This window comes from Oryzias latipes, chromosome 5 (assembly GCF_053564925.1).
Source record: "Oryzias latipes strain Hd-rR chromosome 5, Olatipes_Hd-rR_3.1".
In the NCBI taxonomy this organism is placed as follows: domain Eukaryota; kingdom Metazoa; phylum Chordata; class Actinopteri; order Beloniformes; family Adrianichthyidae; genus Oryzias; species Oryzias latipes.
In genome coordinates this window covers 18,513,416-18,533,339 of record NC_136241.1, presented here as the reverse complement: position 1 = coordinate 18,533,339, position 19,924 = coordinate 18,513,416, and the positions used below count along the sequence as shown (strand labels likewise).

The 19,924-nt window shown below is 38.7% G+C and overlaps 1 protein-coding gene across 1 annotated transcript in view; it reads right to left on the bottom strand.

The window, feature by feature from the left end:
• suclg2 (succinate-CoA ligase GDP-forming subunit beta) overlaps positions 1 to 19,924 on the bottom strand; it is a 136,113-nt gene that overhangs the window by 33,351 nt on the left and 82,838 nt on the right. The window contains exons 8-9 of the mRNA XM_078947330.1: positions 17,887 to 18,048; positions 16,641 to 16,783 (exon numbers count right to left, since the gene is read on the bottom strand). Coding sequence (XP_078803456.1) covers positions 16,641 to 16,783; positions 17,887 to 18,048 — 305 coding nt within the window. The remainder of the gene's footprint in view (positions 1 to 16,640; positions 16,784 to 17,886; positions 18,049 to 19,924) is intronic.

Here is a 19,924-nt window from a genome sequence, read left to right as displayed (position 1 = left end):
ATACTTTTTATTCATTTTGTGAAGTGCTATGAAAAATCCAAGCTGACATTAAAGTGCGATTTCATGTGCTTTCTGATGCTGTTTTTTTTTTTTTCCCCACAATTTAGCAATTCCATTTTTACTTTCTGAAATAAGTCTAACAAACAACAGCCATTAACTACGACAATTGCAATGAATGTTTTCAGATGATATTACAAAAAAGATGAATAGACACCTTGCAAGGTGGCTCAGTTCATTTTTTTTGCCAGCAGTGCTCAATTAACTTGAGCTCCAATCTCAGATCCTGCATTGATTTTCCACAGATGAGAAATGGCAGACAGGAGAAAGCTCGATCAGAGACAACCACGGGACTTGTCTCTTTTTACACCTGTGTATGTGAGTGTGAGCATGGCAGTGTGTGCGAGAATCAACAGGGAATAAATTGGTGCCAGGACAAGAGGCAGAGGCGAGGTGAATACATTAGCAATGCAAGTTTTTCAGGGGTACATGGTGGTTAAGTAATACGCTATGTAAAATGACACAAGTCTTTAAAATCATGCTGTGCAGGTCTAAATCAGATCAAATGGACAAGAGGATGGACAGGGTATTAGCTCCCTGAAGGGCAAATCAATTGCACAAGTCATCAGCCCCATAGTGCATCTCTGGCCATTTCCCTTTCTTCTTCAAATTAAAATTCACTAGAGGACATGGACAGACTGAAGCTGGAGAACAAACTCTATGTGCCCTTCACTTAAAAGTTCAACCTTTGTATTACTGTATATCTTACTAGCGCTTTCTATAAATAGTGATGTTGTGAACATACTTAAGAGCAAAGATGAGAGAGGCCTGTAATTTTCATCATTGGTATACTGTACCTACCTCAACTATGAGAAATAAAATGAGAAAAAAAATCCAGAAAATCACATTGTCTAATATAGTTGCACATTTTGGAGATAAATTAGGTCTATAACAAAAGTACATCTAATAAGACTATCTACCCTTTGTTTGCAATGACAGAGGTCAAACAGTTTCTATAAGTCTTCATAAGGTTTTCATAGACTGTTGCTGATATTTTGGCCCATTCCTCATTGTGAGGATGTAGGTGTGCAGCTCAGATTTTCTACTCCCTCCATAGATTTTCTATTGGGTTAAGATCTGGAGACTGACTAGCCCACTAGAGAACCTTAAAATGTAGTTTACACATAAAAATAACAAGAAAAATAATTACAGTCAAAGTGTCTTGTGTCTGGCTTTATCATTGTGAGTTTTAATTATTAGTTAGTGATCTAATGAGTAGTGTATTATATATTATACAGTTCTAGATGGCATACTCTCATCTAAACTTGTACAAAAGAAATGTAACAGTCAATAGTACTACTAAGGCACTCACAAAGACGTTGCCATTTTCTAACATAACTGGATGTTTTACTCTCTAATCTCTAAAACCTATAAAGTACAAGAAAATTCCTGTATTTATTTGATTTTATGTAAATAAACAATTCCAGCATGAAGCCGTCTGTGATGGCAAAAACATGATTTATATTACAACAAAAATAAATATTCCTGCCTTCATAAAACTATTTTTTTCATTCTGATTTCATGAGTAGAGCAGCTATTGCTTTATTGCAAAGCAAACCGCTTGAGCCGATAGATCCATGAACAAACATTGTACTTCAAAACAGAATAAACAGCCCAAGATTGACTCCTCTGTGTCTGAAACAACAAGACAGTTGTCACAAGTCTGTACTCTCAAGGGGAAAAACAAAATACGCGAATCATGTCTCACTCAACCAATAACCTTTAGTAACTTTTTTGGGTTGAGACTCTACCAAGACTCTAGGTTTGATTGGGATAGTTTTACAGCTTTACCTGGCACAAATAAAACTTAACCAAACTGTATCAATCAGATTATTCCAGAAAATTACAAATTTAGATTTACAAAAAGACAGTAGACCTTTCTTTAATGCACACTATTTTGTTCCTGAATGTGTTTAAAGGTTTACTAGCAAAGGTGGTCTCTAATTATTTTATCTTTACTTATTTATCTGCGGATACAAGTTTCATTAAAGTTCCACAACTGGGGTGTTGATCTTCAAGACCCACTTTAATGAAAATTGGGTTTTTTGGTGTTTTTAGCATGTTCTGGTGGCATCATGATGGATATATATAAAATCATTTAAAATTAAAACTGCATTTCTGAGTATTATTCAAATACAGGTGAATCAGAAGCAGACGAAAAAAAATGCTGTTTGAAAAAGCTCTATTTGTCACGCAGCAAGTGAAATGTGTGGGCCAAAGTCTTACTGCTCTGCTCCATTCTAATAAATCAGTTTGCAAACAAATAGATACATTAACGTCTTAATTTTCCTTGCCTGATTTGGCATCTGGCATCTACATCTGTGGGAGAGAGTGTAAACAAAGATTGATGGGATATTAGCGCCGATAGTCTCAGCCACAACTCAAAGGCAAATTTTTAATGAACTCCTGTAGCTCTGCAGAAACTATTTACTGGAAAATGTCTAGTTTTTGATGTAACCTGAAAACGGCATAATCATGATTAAAAGACCACTGGGAACACTGTTACAAAAGATCAAAAGATAGTTGGAGTGGGACTTTAAAATGGCCAACTGTGAATTTTTGCTTGGCACAAACATTTTAATCAAGAAAACAATTGAGAAAAAGAACAAATGACATTTCTGTCAACTAAAACTACTCTTAAACTAACTTCTCGCATTGCTGCAGTGGTTCAAAATATCCAGAAGCAGATGCTGACACACACACAAGCTCACCATCTGTCAGATTTGCTGCACTGTCAGCAAATTCTGAAGAAAAAAACATGAAGTAAAGCAAAACATTTCTACTATAATGAGAAAACTAATACAATGACATACACAGCACATTAAGAAGCAAAACAAAATATGCATTGACCACAGAGCTCCATCAGAGTGTGCAGACTATGTTTGTCAAAGGCAATGAACAGTCCACCTGCAGTTTGGCCTCAATTTAGCAGCCCCAGTGTGTTAGCTGGAGTAAGCATGTGTCCCCCCAAGACCGGTCCCCTATTTAGTACTTGTAATACTCTGCACACTGGGAATGAACTCTATTACCAGGGTAGTTTGCTTTCTTTTTTCGTTAACACTCTTTGGCTTGCTTTGCTCATATTCCTTGCACAGGGGACTGCAAACTCCCACAGGCCTTCCGTTACAGGCCGAGAAGCAATTTCTTTCCTTCTAAAATAACGCAGCATGGGACTTTTAAATCACAGGTGTCTTTTGTGATTAAAAGCTGTTGTTGTCCCTGTGGGGCTGCATGTGTACAAATGACTGTTTGAGATGGTGCAACAGTACCAAGTACACATTTGCACCTATTTTCATCTTGTCAAAGTAAAATAAAGAGCTCTGAAGAAAACATTCTCTCTAAGCTCCTTTCCTTTTTTTTTTGCAAGAACACAATATTCCTAACAAGTTTCTCATTCTCACTTGGCTTAGCAAAGCCTGTGCATTTCAGTGACATTGTACATGTAAAAACACATTAGATGGGGTATCACACATCTCCACATGAGGATACGAAAGAAAGTGCCTGAGCTCCTTCTGGATTTAACTACCAGCCATGAAACTAAGGTAAGCTCCTCATATTGAGTTTAACTGGATTTTGAGAGATGAAAGGCTATAGGGAAGAAGGGACAGACACAAAAAAGGAAGACGGCTGAGGGAGAGGGACCAAGAGAAACACAGAAGATCATATTGGGATGATGAAATGTTGAAACGGCAGTGGTGAGGAGGTTTTGGCAACACGCTATCGCCACAAATGTCCAGGCTTGTCCAACCAAATAACATGTGGTGAATAATATCAATGAAAAGTCAGACAGAAAAAGAAAATAGGATTGGGAAAGTATTAACAGTGGTGTGCTCCCTATAAGGAAGAGATGGGCTCAGGGCTGTCACTGCATGAAGGAGAAAAGTGGTTAAAGGGGGACCACAGGTGAGTTAAAGCAGAGTCACTGAGCTGGAAAGAAGTAAAATTGCATGTAGTTTTCTTCGGGGGAAATGGAGGATGGAGCTCTGAGGGACATAATAATGCTACACAAACAGGCTGTGAGGCTCTGCAAACGCAGGTGAAAAACCAAGGGGAAAAAAACCTTGATATTCCACAGTGAGAGCAAGAAGACATTATATAATTCATTTTTAATTATTTAATATAAATGTCATTTGTGATGTCCTTTATTGATGTTATATTATATAGATTATTTCTGAATGTCGTGTTGCTGCCACAGATAAATGAAATTTCCCCATTGTGGGATTAATAAAGTCATCTATCTATCTATCTATCTATCTATCTATCTATCTATCTATCTATCTATCTATCTATCTATCTATCTATCTATCTATCTATCTATCTATCTATCTATCTATCTATCTATCTATCTATAATCTGGAATCTGTATCATCAACCCAACAGCATAACAGCACAAGTTTAAAAGAAATATTTGCTTTTAAAAATCCAATCTCTAGCTAATAGTTTATATTTACAGTAGATCAAAAGATGATTGATTTGGGACTTTTAACTACGACGACAATATGAGTGAACCACCACGTTTACCTGGAAGGTAGGTCACAATGCCTAACTGAAGACAGAGTTACTGTGTTTTTTTGTAACACCAACAAAATAGTGAAAATTTTCTCAATTCTCATTGCAACAAAGAAACAAATTTGTACATAATTTTTCTAGTCATTGAAATGGATGACAATTTCTTGTGTCACATTATCCCAAGGAATTTTTTTTTTAGTAAAAATCCAATTAGGTATTTGGTTTTGATTCCCCCATTTTTTTGTTTCTACCATTATCTTAGTTTTGGATTTGCACAACCAGAGAAAGATGGACTTACTTGGGATAATCATTGACTTAATATTGAACTGGACAGAGCGGCGGTGATGTCACTCATAGAAAATGCCTATTCAGTCGCCATTTTTCTAGAATACGTCACTGCCATTTGGAACCAGTCGACGGTGATTGGTCCAAGTCGGTCTGATGCAACATTTCTAGGGCAACTACTGTCGGCAAGTCTACACCTCTTCCACTGAAAGTAGCAACGGAGAATCTGTCAATTAAATGTTCGAGTTCGGGGCTAGCGGGCACCACATGCTTTTATTAAAGCATTTCATTGGGCAGATCATAACTTGATTTACTTGCGAAACAGAAAAAAATATGACAAAATAATTCTCAAGAAGATGTTAATAAAAAGGTATCAGAGCAAGAATGGTAATTCTTACAAAAAAAGGACTCAGTAATAGCTGTTTATTTCTCAATAGAAGTCTATAGGATTTCCAACACTTACCGATGGAAGCGGCTTGGAGCAAAATGTCAAAGGGGTGCAAATCCTGTAGCTCTTGCTCCAGGCTTTTTCCTTCACAGCTCCATTACAATATATAAAAGACTTGGTGTCATTTAATTGTGGCCAGGCACAAACCGCAATTATTAATTTCTCTTCCACGATCAATTCTCAAACGTTTGGCACTTCCGTGAATCAAAGGGAATATATCCTCCATACATCATTACCAAATCCAAATCCCTGATAGGTTAAAGTTAGACCTGATTAACTTTCAACACGTGTTCAATGACCGTGCGTTTTGTACGTAGAGCCAGAAAACAGTCATAGAAACTCAAGCAGCTACATGTGATCACAAGTATTTTGAACGCTGAAGCCTGAAACGTGCATTTACACAGACTTTTTATTGAAAAGGGTCGCTTGAACGCACGTTACTGGGGGCGGTGTAAACATAGCTTAACACTCACAACAGCTATACAACATGTATGTAATTCACATAGTTCTCTAATTTGCTAACTTCAGTCGTGCCTTTACCTCTGGTTTTTCATTTAGATTTCTGAAATAGGATCTCATTATAAAGGAGTGAACATTTATACAGGGATTAACCTTTCTAGGTCACAAAGTGTTTTGCTTTAGCAGCTTAGCCCCAATAGTTGAACAGCAACTTCATAAAAAAAGAGAATTTGCAGAATGTGGTAGCGACATTCTCCCTGTGCAATATAATTCATAAAAATCAACAACTACGACATAGGTTGATATGGAAGCAAAGTGTTTCTGAGAAATTCCATCATTTACTTGAGCCTATAAAAAAATTACCAAAAAACAAGACTGCCTTCAGCTCACAGAACAAAATAAATGTTGAGTTGGACAAAACATCCATCTGCCACTTCCTTTATGGCACAGGCACAAGGCAATAACGATGTTATTTGGCTCTTGGTATTGCTGCCTGCTGCTCTTTTGTGCCTACAGGTGATCTGTGAGAAACCTCAATATATTCAGCCATTCTGTCAACAAACTGCTCTATACGTTGGTATGAAAAAAGTGAAGCTATTTATTTCAGCATGGAAAATAAATATGTTCCTGCTTAAACAGCCAGAGGCTGAAATTCAAACAAAGCTGAATGGTCTAGCAGACCCAGCTGAGCTACAAAACACTTCACTTATTTAAGGCAACATGCAGCCCTCCACCACTAACACATTCTCACCTTTTCCTTGTTTTTTTTTCTGCTTTTATATGAATTTCCCTCTTCACACACACTAGTCTACTTTCATCAATTTCCCCTCTCTTTTCCATCAGAGAATAAGAATGAATAGGGTGATGAATACTTGAAGGATGAATGGCGGAGAAGAGCGCAAACAAGAATAAGGAGGTTTTGTCATTTCCAGCTCTGTTATTCAGAAACAATAGCACACTCCTATTGCTTCCACTCCTCACAGAGCAATAAGACATCAAAGTGGGATCTGAGAGGTTGGGAGGAAGAAAGACAGGCACAGGGAAACCAAAGCACAACAGCAGAAGGGAAACAGCCAGAATTTTTTATTTGCCTTTTTTTGGGTGGGCTATTGCCACCTTTTTTTTTTTTTACTGTATGCCTGTCCTTATTTTTGTGGTACATAAAACATCTTAATCTTTGCACGAAAAACTCCCATTGGCCTTCAGTTAAACAGTTAAAAACAAAGCAAGAAAAAAAACGGACATATTTAGGAATGTAGACAATTTATTGGTTTTCTGCATGGTCGTACAGCATAGGCAGCGTTTCTATATTTTAAATAAACATCTGATAGTAAATGCTAATTTTTAATGCCAGAAGTTGTAGAATAAAGGCACTGCGACTTTTGGGTTAAGCACCGTGCCTGAAAAAAGGCTCAAAGGGTTGAAAATTTGAGCCTATGGGCAGCTCAGGTTAGATGTCCAAGGCAGATGTTTTCAAATTAAAGGTTTTTTACTGTTTGCATCAACTCTTTAACCCTTGTGCTATCTTGTGGGGTCAAAATGACACCAACCCTTACATTGACGTGTTATCCCTACCATGACAAAGGTGGAGAGGATTTCATGTAATCCATGGACACCAGTGAAGATCACAAATCATTGAAGAAAAAATGTTCAGTGCACCGTCTAGTGCAGGGGTGGGCAATTCCAGGCCTCGAGGGCCGGTGTGTCTGCATGATTTCCAGATAGTCTTGCCCTACTCATGGCTGATTACCTGGTTCAGGTGTGTCCAGCCAATTAGAACATGCCAGAGCAGGGTATGCTGGAAAACATGCAGGAATGCGGCCCTCAGTGCCCACCTCTGGTCTAGTGGGTCTAGATGACCCAACTCCCAACGTTAAAGTGCCTTGGATAGCACAAGGGTTAAACTTTCTAGTTCAAAAGGAAGTATATGAATAAACATGAGTAATTTGCAATAAGTAGTTGACATGTTACAGGACTAAATGCAGGAGTATTTAAACAGGATGGTGGTAGCTTTTCTATAAATAAATAAACTTCAACAAAAAAAAAAAAACTCCAAGTACCATTACCATGGTTGTGACCTTTGCTTACGTGCTTATGGTACAATAGGAAGGGCCGGAGAAAAAAATGACATATCTAAACATAACTGGAACAACGCATAAAAAATTGCTTCAGTTACTAATGCCTTAGTCACAACACAACCGTCCTTATGGGTGGATCTGGGTTGTCTGTGGGCAAATCTGTATGGGGTACACAGGTGGCCCAAACAAAAATTTCGAAACTGTAAACTGCTCGGTGAACTCGTAGCGCAGAAATGTTCGGTCACATTTTTTCAATGGCCGTGCTTTAATCAACAGGTCATGGCGAACACTAGGTAAGTATGGATGAAGTAGTTAAGACACAAGTGTGTCATACAGAGTTTTTCATTTTTCAACCCCCCCAACCCTGTGAACTGTGGAAGGGGCCCGTTAGAGCTGTTCGAGTGGTAAGAGCGCAATCCTTACGTGACCTTTGCATGATCTGTGCTTGCAGCCTGACTGTTAGAAATGAGTAAAAATTAGATAATCAAAGCGCAGTTTGTGTGGGCATCCTACAGGCTCTTATGTATCACGAGTACACCCCGTGAATGCAGCATTTGTGCATAGTCACTAATGTGGGGTAGGGTTATCCTACAACCCAAATGTCATAAGTGCGTGTAACTTGAGCTGTGATGGTGTGGGATTTTTGATCACTGCTGTGATGAACCAGCAGGGGGCGCGGTGTTGCAGTTAACTGCAACACTGCGTTAGTTGTTACTGTTAGTAACAAATAACAGTAACAACTAACTTAAATATTACCTATCTAACTAATGAACTAAGTATATAGGTGTTGTAGAATGACTGTGTGTGTGTGTCAGCGTGCTGCGTGTGTAGGAGGAAGAAGCGCACACGTGTGTTGGGGGTATTTATTGATTCTTCTGCAGCGGACCGCTCTGGAGCTGCACGCAAGGCTTCACCTGTGCTCTCTGGTACAGACATCTTCTCAGACTATCATATATTGCCCAGTATTAAACGAGACTGCAGACACTATGTCACCTTTCTGGTAGCCATGAAGCCTGACACCCAGGAAGAACGCGGGACAGGAGGCTCCGCCTTTGTTTATACAGACACGTAACTTTGCACTGCACAAAATAGTTCCCAAACAAAAAATGTAGCTATATTCATCGAAATCTAACATGTTTGGCGTTACGGAGTAAAGGAGAACAGTAATAACCCCCCCCCCCAACACAAAATCGCGCACTCAAGAACGCAGGTAGCTTGTAATGGAAATGCATACAATGGAAATGAATAATTAGAACGCAGAAAATTTGTTGTATTTCCTCACGAGACAGAAATTTCTGTTGTAGAATGAGGATGTGAGTGCTTCTGAAACCGTGCGCGTGTGTGTGTGTAAGAAGGGGAAGCGCGGCGTGCAGAGCAAGAGGGAGTGAGAGGCTCGGTGCAGGGAGTGAAGGAGAACAGTAATAAAAGGTTTCCACCAGCAGCCCTTGAAGTCTGAACACAAGACTAGCAGAAAAAGTAAATTATCAGCAAAGATGAATGTTTTGAATGTGTTTATTGTAGTTCCAATCACGCACCATATGCAGAACTTTCCCAAAAAAAAGTGCAGTGATGAGATGATGCTGTGATGCGGTTATCGTCACACCCCTACGTGTAACTTACATTATGCTTTGCTCACAAATATTTCATGATATCAAGTACCATGACAATCATATGTTCAATCATTTACTTCCCTTAAGGTAGCCTAAGGTGATCACATGAGCCTCAAGGGAAATGCAAGACACACCTAGATTTCCTTTAAGATCCAGCCACTCGTGCATACAACTAAACATTGCCTGAAAACCCCAAAACTCGCACCACCCGTATGGGTCAAACCCCCATATGGATCCATGTGACAAAGACATAAAGAGGAAAAACCAGGACAGCAGGGCTCCAGACTGCGACCATTTGCTCGCATTTTGCGACCAAAATTTGAGAGTGTGCGACTGAATTTTACATCCAGTCGCACATGCGCGACCAGTAAATTTGCCTCCCCCACCCTCCGTATTTTTTTATTCATTAAACGTGGAAGCGGCCCGTCAATGATCAATGAAATGAGCAATGAAATCATCAATGAGACGCGAGCCCACATGCACGCAGACAGACACACACACACTCGTGAGACTGGAGCACACGCGAGCGCACACTCGTATGTCATTGAGTGATGCCTGAGGCGGCCAATGCGTCTGAGAAGAATAGGGAAAGTCACTGCAAGTGGCTAAAATATGTGGAGGGGCGGGGCCTAGAGATAATCGAGTGCGCGTAAACATATGTGGGAAGGAAACGGAGACAAATCATCACAACCTGATATGTGCGTCTGAGCTATGAACAGCTAGCGAACTATTGATTCGTTCTTTCGACCTGCGGCTAGTATACCAGTGCCAGAGTGTACAGCAGGGGTCTCAAACTCGCGAAGCAAACCACGGCTCTCATGCGCGGCTGTAACGACAGCACACCGCTCCCGCGGGAGATGGTCAGCTGAGGAGCATAAATGTCCCACACCTACATGCGTGACAGCTAACGGGGCTCGAACATAAACACGTGTGAGCGACAACACGATTTAGTCTTAGACGCACTTAAAACACGTGTGGAAAATGCAACGATAGACGTGTTTGAGATGAACCAGCGCCCGGGGGGGGGGGGGGGGGGGGGGCGCCTCATGAAGGCGAAGCTGCAACAGGAAGTTGGAGTTGTCCTTAACATTCAATTTAATAATTATGCCTCTCCCCCTAAGTATGATCTGTGATATTACATATTTTATAATTATTTCAATGTTTTGTGATGTATGTAGCCTTTTTTTAATCAGTTGGTATTTTAAATTATTTTAATTGATCAGTGAACTACAAAAACCCATCAGGACGCATGTCCCATAATGCATTGTTTTGTAGTCTGTGGGGCAGCTTTCAATCAGTTCAGTACTAAATTTCCAGCTGTGTTTGGTCAGGTTGGGGTCTTGCTTCCGCCCCTTTCTGGTGATATTTTGGTTTTGATTGACAGGTGATGTTAGAGCAAAAACAAAAATATGTCTCACACCAGGTGATCTGTGCAGCGTTGCGTCCATCTGCGTGATCTCAAATTATTGTGCATCTTGGCTGCACCTATTTGGTGTCGCCAACATGAATTTCCATCCCCTAATGTTTACATACATTTAAGTATTGTTCTTAACTGTGAAATGACCGAAAGGTTATTACGGTAATCACTTGTTACTAAAAACTTTTTTTATTCTAAATTTATGGTATTTTGTTTACTATTTTTTCTGTCATGACAGCGATGCTGCTGTCAGTTTACCTTCTGGTTGCATCTTCAAAAGTGCAGAATAAAATCTGACACTGAATTTGAAAAAGCAGATTGTAATTTTTGCATCTATAATTAAAGTATTTATTTACTTTATTTATTTTATTTAGTGTATTTATAATACAGTGGAAATTAGAAGATCTGGTTTGCATGTTGATTTACGGTATGCGCCCCTAAATTTTCAGGTTGTGCCCCTAAAATTTTCATTTAGGGGCCACAGTGCTCCTAGTGAAAAAAGTTAGTCTGGAGCCCTGGACAGCCATGCACAGATCCTCACACTTCCTTTAAAGACAACTTAAAAAAAAGCAGCACTTCTATCAGTTTACCTGGTAAACACCGTAATGGTGCTTTCTTTAGCAAGTTATTATCAATCTTTTTTTTAAGTTATATTTGTATTTTAGGGAGGAGTTTTTAATTACAGCACATACACACATCTACAATAAGGGGAAGCAGCAGCCTTACCATCATTCTGATCTAAGGAGGCAGTCTGGGAAAAGACAACAAAAAGAAAGATAAGATGAGGGTTCTATTTATGTGGATGTTTTTTCCTCTTTCTTTTACCGTCTCTACTCCAGCTGACATCCTATTTATTTTTAATGGTTATTATAATAATGATAAAGGCCTCATATGAAGAGAGTGTCAAGCCAGTTTCTGTTCCTTAGGTCGATTACATTTCCTTCTAGGCCAGCCTATATACTCCTTTCAACTCCACACTCGACTGGCTTTAATTCATGAGGCCAAATCGATCAAACAGTGGATTTTCAGTTAGGCATTGTGTCACCAGCTGAAGGACTCAAGTCAAGGGAAATTCTGCTTTAGTATTCGGTGCGTTTAAAGTTTAAATAAAAGTGTTTTTTTTAATATAATCGCAGTTGATAAAATAACAAAGCTGTTTGCAAATTGTTCAGAAGTACATTAAAAACTACTGTTTTAATTAGTTTAAAACATCTTTTATGATATCTAAAGGCCTGCTCACACCGGGACGAATTTTGCCCGCGATTTTCGCCGACGTTTAACGCCTGACTAAACAAAGGGCACCAATGTGAGTGTGCACACCGACGCGAAAAGACGCCACGCATCAAAGCGTCACTTTTTTTAAAAAAAACCGCGGGTTCGTTTTTTTGGTTCGCCGCGTCGAAAACTATACGACCAATGAGAATGGCGCTTTTGCTCACGTGTCTGGAGCTTCTGAAGTTACAGTAAAACACAACTTGGGGGCGCTCAAACATCAAACTGCCTTGCTGAGCACACATACCAGTGAAGAAGATAGACGCCAAGTAGCGTCTACACTGCCACGACGAAATAATGACGGACATTCTTAAATATCCCCGAACCAAGCACCAGCTGGAGCTACTGGTGCTTGAAATATTCATGTTTTCTTTGTATGATTCTGACAAGCGCGTAAATACTTGCTCTCTTCTTCTGAGTGAAAAGCGACTTTAAGAAGCGTAAAGTGCGCAGCGCCACCTTGTGTACAGGAGTATTTCTGTTTTACATTAAACGCCATCTAATGTCAGGGAATGAAATTGCATGTTCGCTCGGCTCATCGTCAGCGAAAATCGCCTGGGTGTGAACACAAAAAACGTGGCGAAAAACGCTGGCGAATAACGCCTGGCGAATATTCGTCCCGGTGTGTACGGGCCTTTATGTGTAAAATTTATACTTAACGTTGTTCCCGCTGCATACTAGTTAAATTAGGGAGAGAACCAGAGAACTAGATAGAAACCTACTATTACTTGTTGTTGTTTATCTTTCGGCATAGCCCTTCAGGGATCGCCATAGCAGTGGTGTGGCAGAGATTTTTACACCGGAGGCCCTTCCTGATACAACCCTGTACTTTAGCAGGGTTGGGTACCGGCACAAGGAAACCTAGATTTGGGCCCCGTTGTAGCTGCACAGTTAGACAGTAGCGTGAAGGATTTTGCCCAAGGACCAAACAGAATAAAGCTCATCGCACCCCCTGGGAAACAAACCTTAGCATTCCATGGGCCAGTTCTGCATGCAGCTAACTGAGGTATCTAGCCGCTCTACAAACCTACCATTGCTATCACTGGCTGGTTAACCACAGTTTAAGGCAGAGTAATGCAAAGTAAAGTCCTGTGGATTTTTATTCATATTTTATATGAAACCAGAACTGCACGGCTACTAATAAGGAACATATAATTCTGACCTGTTAAAAATATTAAGTTTTCATTCTATCCTCCAGGTGAGAAAGATTATTGTCATTTTATGTGTTTAGGATTGAAGAGAAAGAAAAAAAAAACTCATTAAACAGTTAAAATAACTACTTGATGAATCTGATCTACCATGACAGAAATTTGGATACTATTTCTTGCTCATTTTACTTTTCAAGTGTAACTAAAAATTAGTTCTTAGTAATTCAATTTTGGCCAAAAGCCTAAACAAGAATCCTTTACAAAAATGATTAAGTGCTTTATGACTCCAATACAGAACTGCATAGTACTTTTCACTCTGCTGTTTAAGAATTTGCATTTTGTCTTTTCCACATAAAAAAATGCCTTTTCAAACAGGTGCAGTGGTGAAGTAAATTTCATGTGAACTTTTACCTCAACAAAACAAGCTCTCCAAAAGTGTTTTTTTTTTTGTTGGAATTTAAAATTATTAAATTAATGTATGTGTGTTAGAGAAGAAAGTGTTTCTTCTCTTGATTCTAATTAAAATTCCTCTTATCAGCACTGCTGCCTCATAGTAAAAAGGTTCCTGGCTGCCAGAGGAGCATCTGGCAGAACAGCAGTGAAGCTCTACAGGCTGCAACTTCAGAACGTTGATTCAAAAGGAAGGAGCATCCAAAAAAGTCAGATCTGCTGGAGCTTTAATCATTAAGGCAGTGATATTGATCAGATCATTAATTTACACTTTTGCATCAACAGCTGAAATTCAAGGCTCTCCTTTCCGATTGGGCTGCAGTATTGGTGTGATTTTAACTTTATATATTGGTTTGATCATTTTACATTAGCTTAGGAATATTGTTTGTTTTGTATATTCAAATGTTATGGTTTAGATCCATACATTTTAATAAGTGACTTAACATTTCCTGTTTTAGGTCAACTATGAGTGAATGAGTTCATGATGAAACTATAAGTATAAAAGATTGAAAACTAGCTGTGAACTTAAATGAAATGGAATTTTTTTTAAATTGGGAAAAAGTCAAGTCTTGCCAGAAAATGATTGAAAAGAGGATATAATAAGTGAAAATAACAGATCTTCTCAAACCAAACAAGATTTGATTAAATTATTAAGTGCTGAAGGAAACAAAGTGAGTGGATTAAAAATGATATAATTTTTTATGGGAGTCAGAAATATACCGGTAGGCTTTGTGGGGTTTAGTCTTTTTTATCACAAACAATGCTTGTGCGCCAACATGTGTGCCAACCAGTATGACTGATAAAAACTATAAAGGGTATAAGACATGAAATGTTAAAAAAGGTTTAATCAATCCTTTCCTCCAAATTCCAAAATGTTGACGATGGGGGGAAATTGAAATGACATAACCGCTGTGTTTAACAGTGGTGTGATTTCACATTTTTTAACTTTTTCTAGAGCAAACATTTGGAGCAAAATCAGATATTTCAGTCTGCAACAAACACAAAAAACTGCTGGATAAAGATGGGGAATGACTAAAACTATATTCATCTGTCTGGTTTCTTTAAGTTGACTGTTACATAAAGTGGGACACAAAGTACTTGGCAGTCCTCAATTTAGAAATTTGTTCCACTTAAAAAGACGAGAGAGGTTTGTAATGGTCATCAAAGGTCTTCAACTGTGTGGTTTATGTCCAAATTCTGTCCCTCATAGACTAAAACTTATTTTTTAAGAGGCTCCTCTGTCAGTCAGTCACTCGTTACTTGTATAAAAGGCAACTGTTTGAACTTGTTATCTGAATAAAATACACCTGTCCCCAACCTAAAACAACCAGACTGCAACCTATCCATAATGAACAAGACCAAAGAGCTGTCTAAGGACACCAGGGGCTAGATTGTTCACCTGAACAAAACCAGAAGCAAACAGTTTGGTGAGAAGAGATCATCTATTGGAGCAAGATATTGGTAAATTAAAGAAATACAAGATTACTGCCAATCTCCCTCCACTTGGGACTTCATGCAAGTGGCTAAATCTTCCAGCATGACATTGATCCCAAACACAACAACCTGAAAATAAAGGAGTGATTTTTTTTAAAAGCATTCCAAGATCAGCAGTGGATTTGCTAGTCTATGCATGATAATTCAACAGACAATCTATGGAGGGAGTTCAAAGTCTGTCTTGCCCAGCACTGGGCCCAAAACTTTCCTTGATGGGGAAGTTCTGCATAGAAAAATGGATCAAAACAGAATCTACAGTGACTGCAAACCTAGTGATGACAACTTTAACAACTACATTACAAAGTTCTGAGGAGATAGCACATACAATATAGCTAGATAGATATTAAAGACTATCCAAAGCATTATTCCGTTTGTCATTTAGAAATTTCTGCCAAAAAAAAAAAAAAAATCAAGAAATTATTTTCTCTACTTTGTAATAATGAGATAAGAAATGGGACCTAATTTGCTGCTCAGAGATCTGCAGCTGCAATGGAAAAGGGAGACTAGGAGTAAAATGTAAACAATGAAGGGATTTTATAGGGGAAACACAATTTATAACAATTTTAACCTTCATTTAATACAAAATAATAAAAACATGAATTGAAAAAAGGAACCCCAGAATTATTTTTATCATGACACTTGGTCCCACTAAAGTACAATGAATTCACTCCACATTAGTGGCATTTTAAGTAAAATAAAATAAAATGATTAATTTAATTATAATATTGAACATGAAATCACATTCACAATTACTGCCAAACACAGTCACATTAGTTTTTTTTTTCTCATTTTATTGCAAAGTTGGTAAACTCTGATAAAACAAGATGTGCTGAAGATTGAACTCCCTTGTAAATGTATTCTATCCTTCATGAAACCAGCCGTCACCAAAAATGCCAAAACAGAGCAAGCAGACCAGTGCAAGGATGTAGAAGTGACAGCAGTAAGGGAATTAGTAATGTGATAAGTGTCAACACAGAATCAGCACTCTGGTATTGTTCCAAGGATCACAATGTTTTGATTGGAGTTACTATTTTTCTGCTCTAAAGAGAATTGTTTGAGAAACACCACAAGCTGCCAGTCATTCACAGCCCGGAAGCATTGGCTTGATTGATTTAGCTACACATTAACATGCACTACAATCTTAGATGAGGACAGACCACCCCTTTCCCAGTAACTGAAGTGGTACCCAGAGTGCATATTTGCATAAATGAAACGATCAGTGGTATTAGGAACAAAGCTTTACGTTTGTGCTACAACAAGATACGGTAGACAGCTGCCGATCAAAATAATAATAAAAAAAAACAAAAACATTCTGTCAAATATCTGAAATTAGCTCTTTTCATTGGTTCACTTATATACTCTCTTTTTATAGTCAAACTCTGCAAAAAAGGGACATTTTCACCCCCTTCTCACCTTTGGGTCAGCAGTGAGTAGCTTAAAAGCCTCATAAACCTGCCTCTCTTTGACTCCGCCCCCCAGGTCAAGGAAATTGGCTGGCTTTCCTCCATGTAGGTCAATAATGTCACATGTGGCCATTGCCAAACCAGCTCCATTTACTGTTAAAGAAAGAAAAACAAACATTAGGAAAACTTTTACCTACAGAAATACTGTCGACTCAGACAAGCCATTAGGAGTACTCACCTCTCTGCACTCTCATAATGGGTATTAATGGCACTATAGCCTCATAATGACCTAAATAAAGATTAATTTATTATGTATAATGAGGTTATATTTCCCATTAAGGAAAGACTTGGGTCCAGAAATTGAAACAACAGTCCCTGAGAGGAAATTGTAATGCCTGAAAACATGCCTTAATTAAAACAACATTAGTGGCACAAACTAAGTGATGGCTATAAAAATGCCCACAAAGGATTCGGGCAAAATACCATCAAGGAAAAAAGGACCAGTAACCTATGAAAATTTTACATTTAATTGTAAATAAATAAATTTTAAAAAAAGGGGGGGGGGACTAACTGTTTTAAAAGAGGTCCTACTATGTACATATATTTGTTGACATATTTATTGTTAAGCCAAATGAAAAAAAGACTTCCCTTCCCGGTTGTGTAGAAGCCAACTGCACGAGCATGTCTTACCTCATCTGGCTTAGTCAAGCTGAACTTGTATTTTAGCAAGCTCCCCAACTGGGTCTCAGTAAAAAGGAAATTTGCTTGAATAGCTGTCACTTTGGAGGCTTTCGGAGCTCTCAAGGAAGCGGCAGGGTCTTATAGCTGCTGTTGCTCTAAGAGAGAGGATGCTGGGGATGTAGGCTGGGGTGCAGGCTCAAAGGGGGAGTACAGCTGACAGAGATCTAATGTGTTTATGAGGCTACAGGGTAAGGAGCTCCAGCACCTGTTAGTCCCGCTATACACTGTAAAGGCTTTGATTTATGACAACAGAGAGTGACTTTAATGAGAATGCTAACAATCTGGCTCACTGGAGACTTTCTGGGCGATTATAGCTAATTAGAACACATTGGTTATGGCAGCATTTGTTCTGGTGTCTTAGGAAACCTGCTTGTAGAGGAGACTAGAGGAGAGCCCTGTCTGCCTGTAGTTTGACTAAGTTTTTACTGAGCTTTTCAATTATATGACTTTAGCAACATTTTAAAGCCATATGCCATATGTTTCATACATTCGGCTAAAGGGTTTCCCATCCATACCGAAGCAGGCGATGTTTCCATCCATTCCAATGTATTTGAGATCCCACTTGGCTGCCTCCATCTCTGTGGGGTCGCTCTCAGTCATGTCATCCATGGCAAACACAGCTTTCTGACGGAACTCGGCGTTGTCGTCAAAGTTGATTTTAGCATCAAAGCAAACCACTGGGGTGAAGGTGAGAGTGGAAGGGGAGACAGACACAAAGGCAGAGTGAGAAACAAAAGCGTGAAACAACATGCTAGAAAGAACAAAAGAAGAAAAAAGAAACCTCTGACCGAAAACTGTTGTAAAGTTAAAACGTATTTAATGAAAGTCAATTTTTAGCCAGTATTTCAGTTTGGCACACTAATGCATGTGTTTTGACTCTGCCATTAGGCCATTATGGTAAATAGGCATTCTCTTTACACATCAAAGAAAATGGATTTCAAAGAAACCACGCCACTGAAGCTTTCCTGAAAATATCATGCAAAGTAAACACAAGTCTCTAAAAAAGCAGGTACTTCAATAGCTGCTGAATTATAAATAAATAGCTTGGAGAACTTGGAGCTTAGCAATAGCTTGGAAATAGCTCGAAGCTTCGTCCTCTCTCAATGGGCTGAAGCTACCTGTAAAATCAGAAAGCCTTCTCCGTGAGTCGAAGGGTTTTAGATCCTTAACAGACAAAGCGAAGTCTCTGGTTTAGTTAATTTGATGGACAATACTACTGTCTGAAATTAAGAATATGGCATTGTTTAAACAAATATTGGTTCGCAACTGTTGAAAGTAAAAATTCAATTTCAATCCCTTTTGTCTTTAGCTTAAAGACATGAATACTTTGCAAACATGACAGCATGTGCATCTGCCTGCAGCAGGGAAAGAGGGAAAGTCAACATGTCAAAGCTGTGTGTGTTCCAAAATGTAACAAAACAGACAGAAAAACTGGATTTCGCTAAATATAGCAAAACATGTCAAACCTAAAGAATGGATATAATGGAGTTGTCAGTGACATACTTTTTTTTTCTGCATTTACCAGCAGCATTACCAAAGGGCATCACTTTTACGGCCTCCTTGATTTGAACATGACATTAACTGTGATCACTTCATATCCAGGGCAACAGGGTAACTGTTATGACTTAATTTTCACAAAATTCTTTATTTTCTGTTATATTAGCAATTCAAATTGCAAGTACACAGCGGGCTCAATGGTCCAGGTGATCGGGTATGGTCAGTCCTAAAACAGCTTTTTCAGGGAAATTTCCCCACTGAGGGACAAATCAAGGAAATTAATTATCGTGATTAATTGAAAAGTAATAGTTCTTAGAAAATAAATAAAAATATTTGCCTCTCTATAAACAGAAGTAATTATTACTTATCAATCTAACAATAGGAGTGTCACAAATTAGCTTCCTTTGCAAGATAGCTGGGATGTCCCTTAGAGACAGCATGATGCTTTGGAGGGACTTAGAGTAGAACCAGAACCCAGTCCATCTCTGAACTGAAAAGAGTCAGTAGAGGTGATTTGGACAACAGCCCACTGGATGGATGGATGTGAACGTTTTTTTAACTACTTAAATACAAATAAACTTCACACATTGGACAGCATATACAGAAGAAATGCACTTTTCTTGGGTTAAAATATGTTTCCCATAAGGGAATGCTTTTCATTTTGTTTTGGAAACTCTTTTTTTTTGTCTATCTGCAAAATGAATTCAGCTATTACAAAGCAAGAAAAAAAAGTAGACAAGCAACAATGAGTCCCTTCAGAAATGCTGCTCTCTGATACATGTCTGCAGAATGCCTGCTGGGAAATAGCGGTGTTCCCTGGCGACAAGAACAAATCAAGCTATAGAATGAAAAGGAAAACTTGTGAAGCCTGTTCACAAAGCTTGCTAAATCACCACCTCACTGTAGGCAGAAAAGAAAACCCAACCTCTCAGTTTAAATCTACAACTTGAACGTAGACATTGTGAACAGAAATATTCAAACACGTCGCCTCAAAGTTTGATCACTGCACACTTTGAACAAGAATTTGTGGTTGAGGCAACCAAACGACATCAAAGC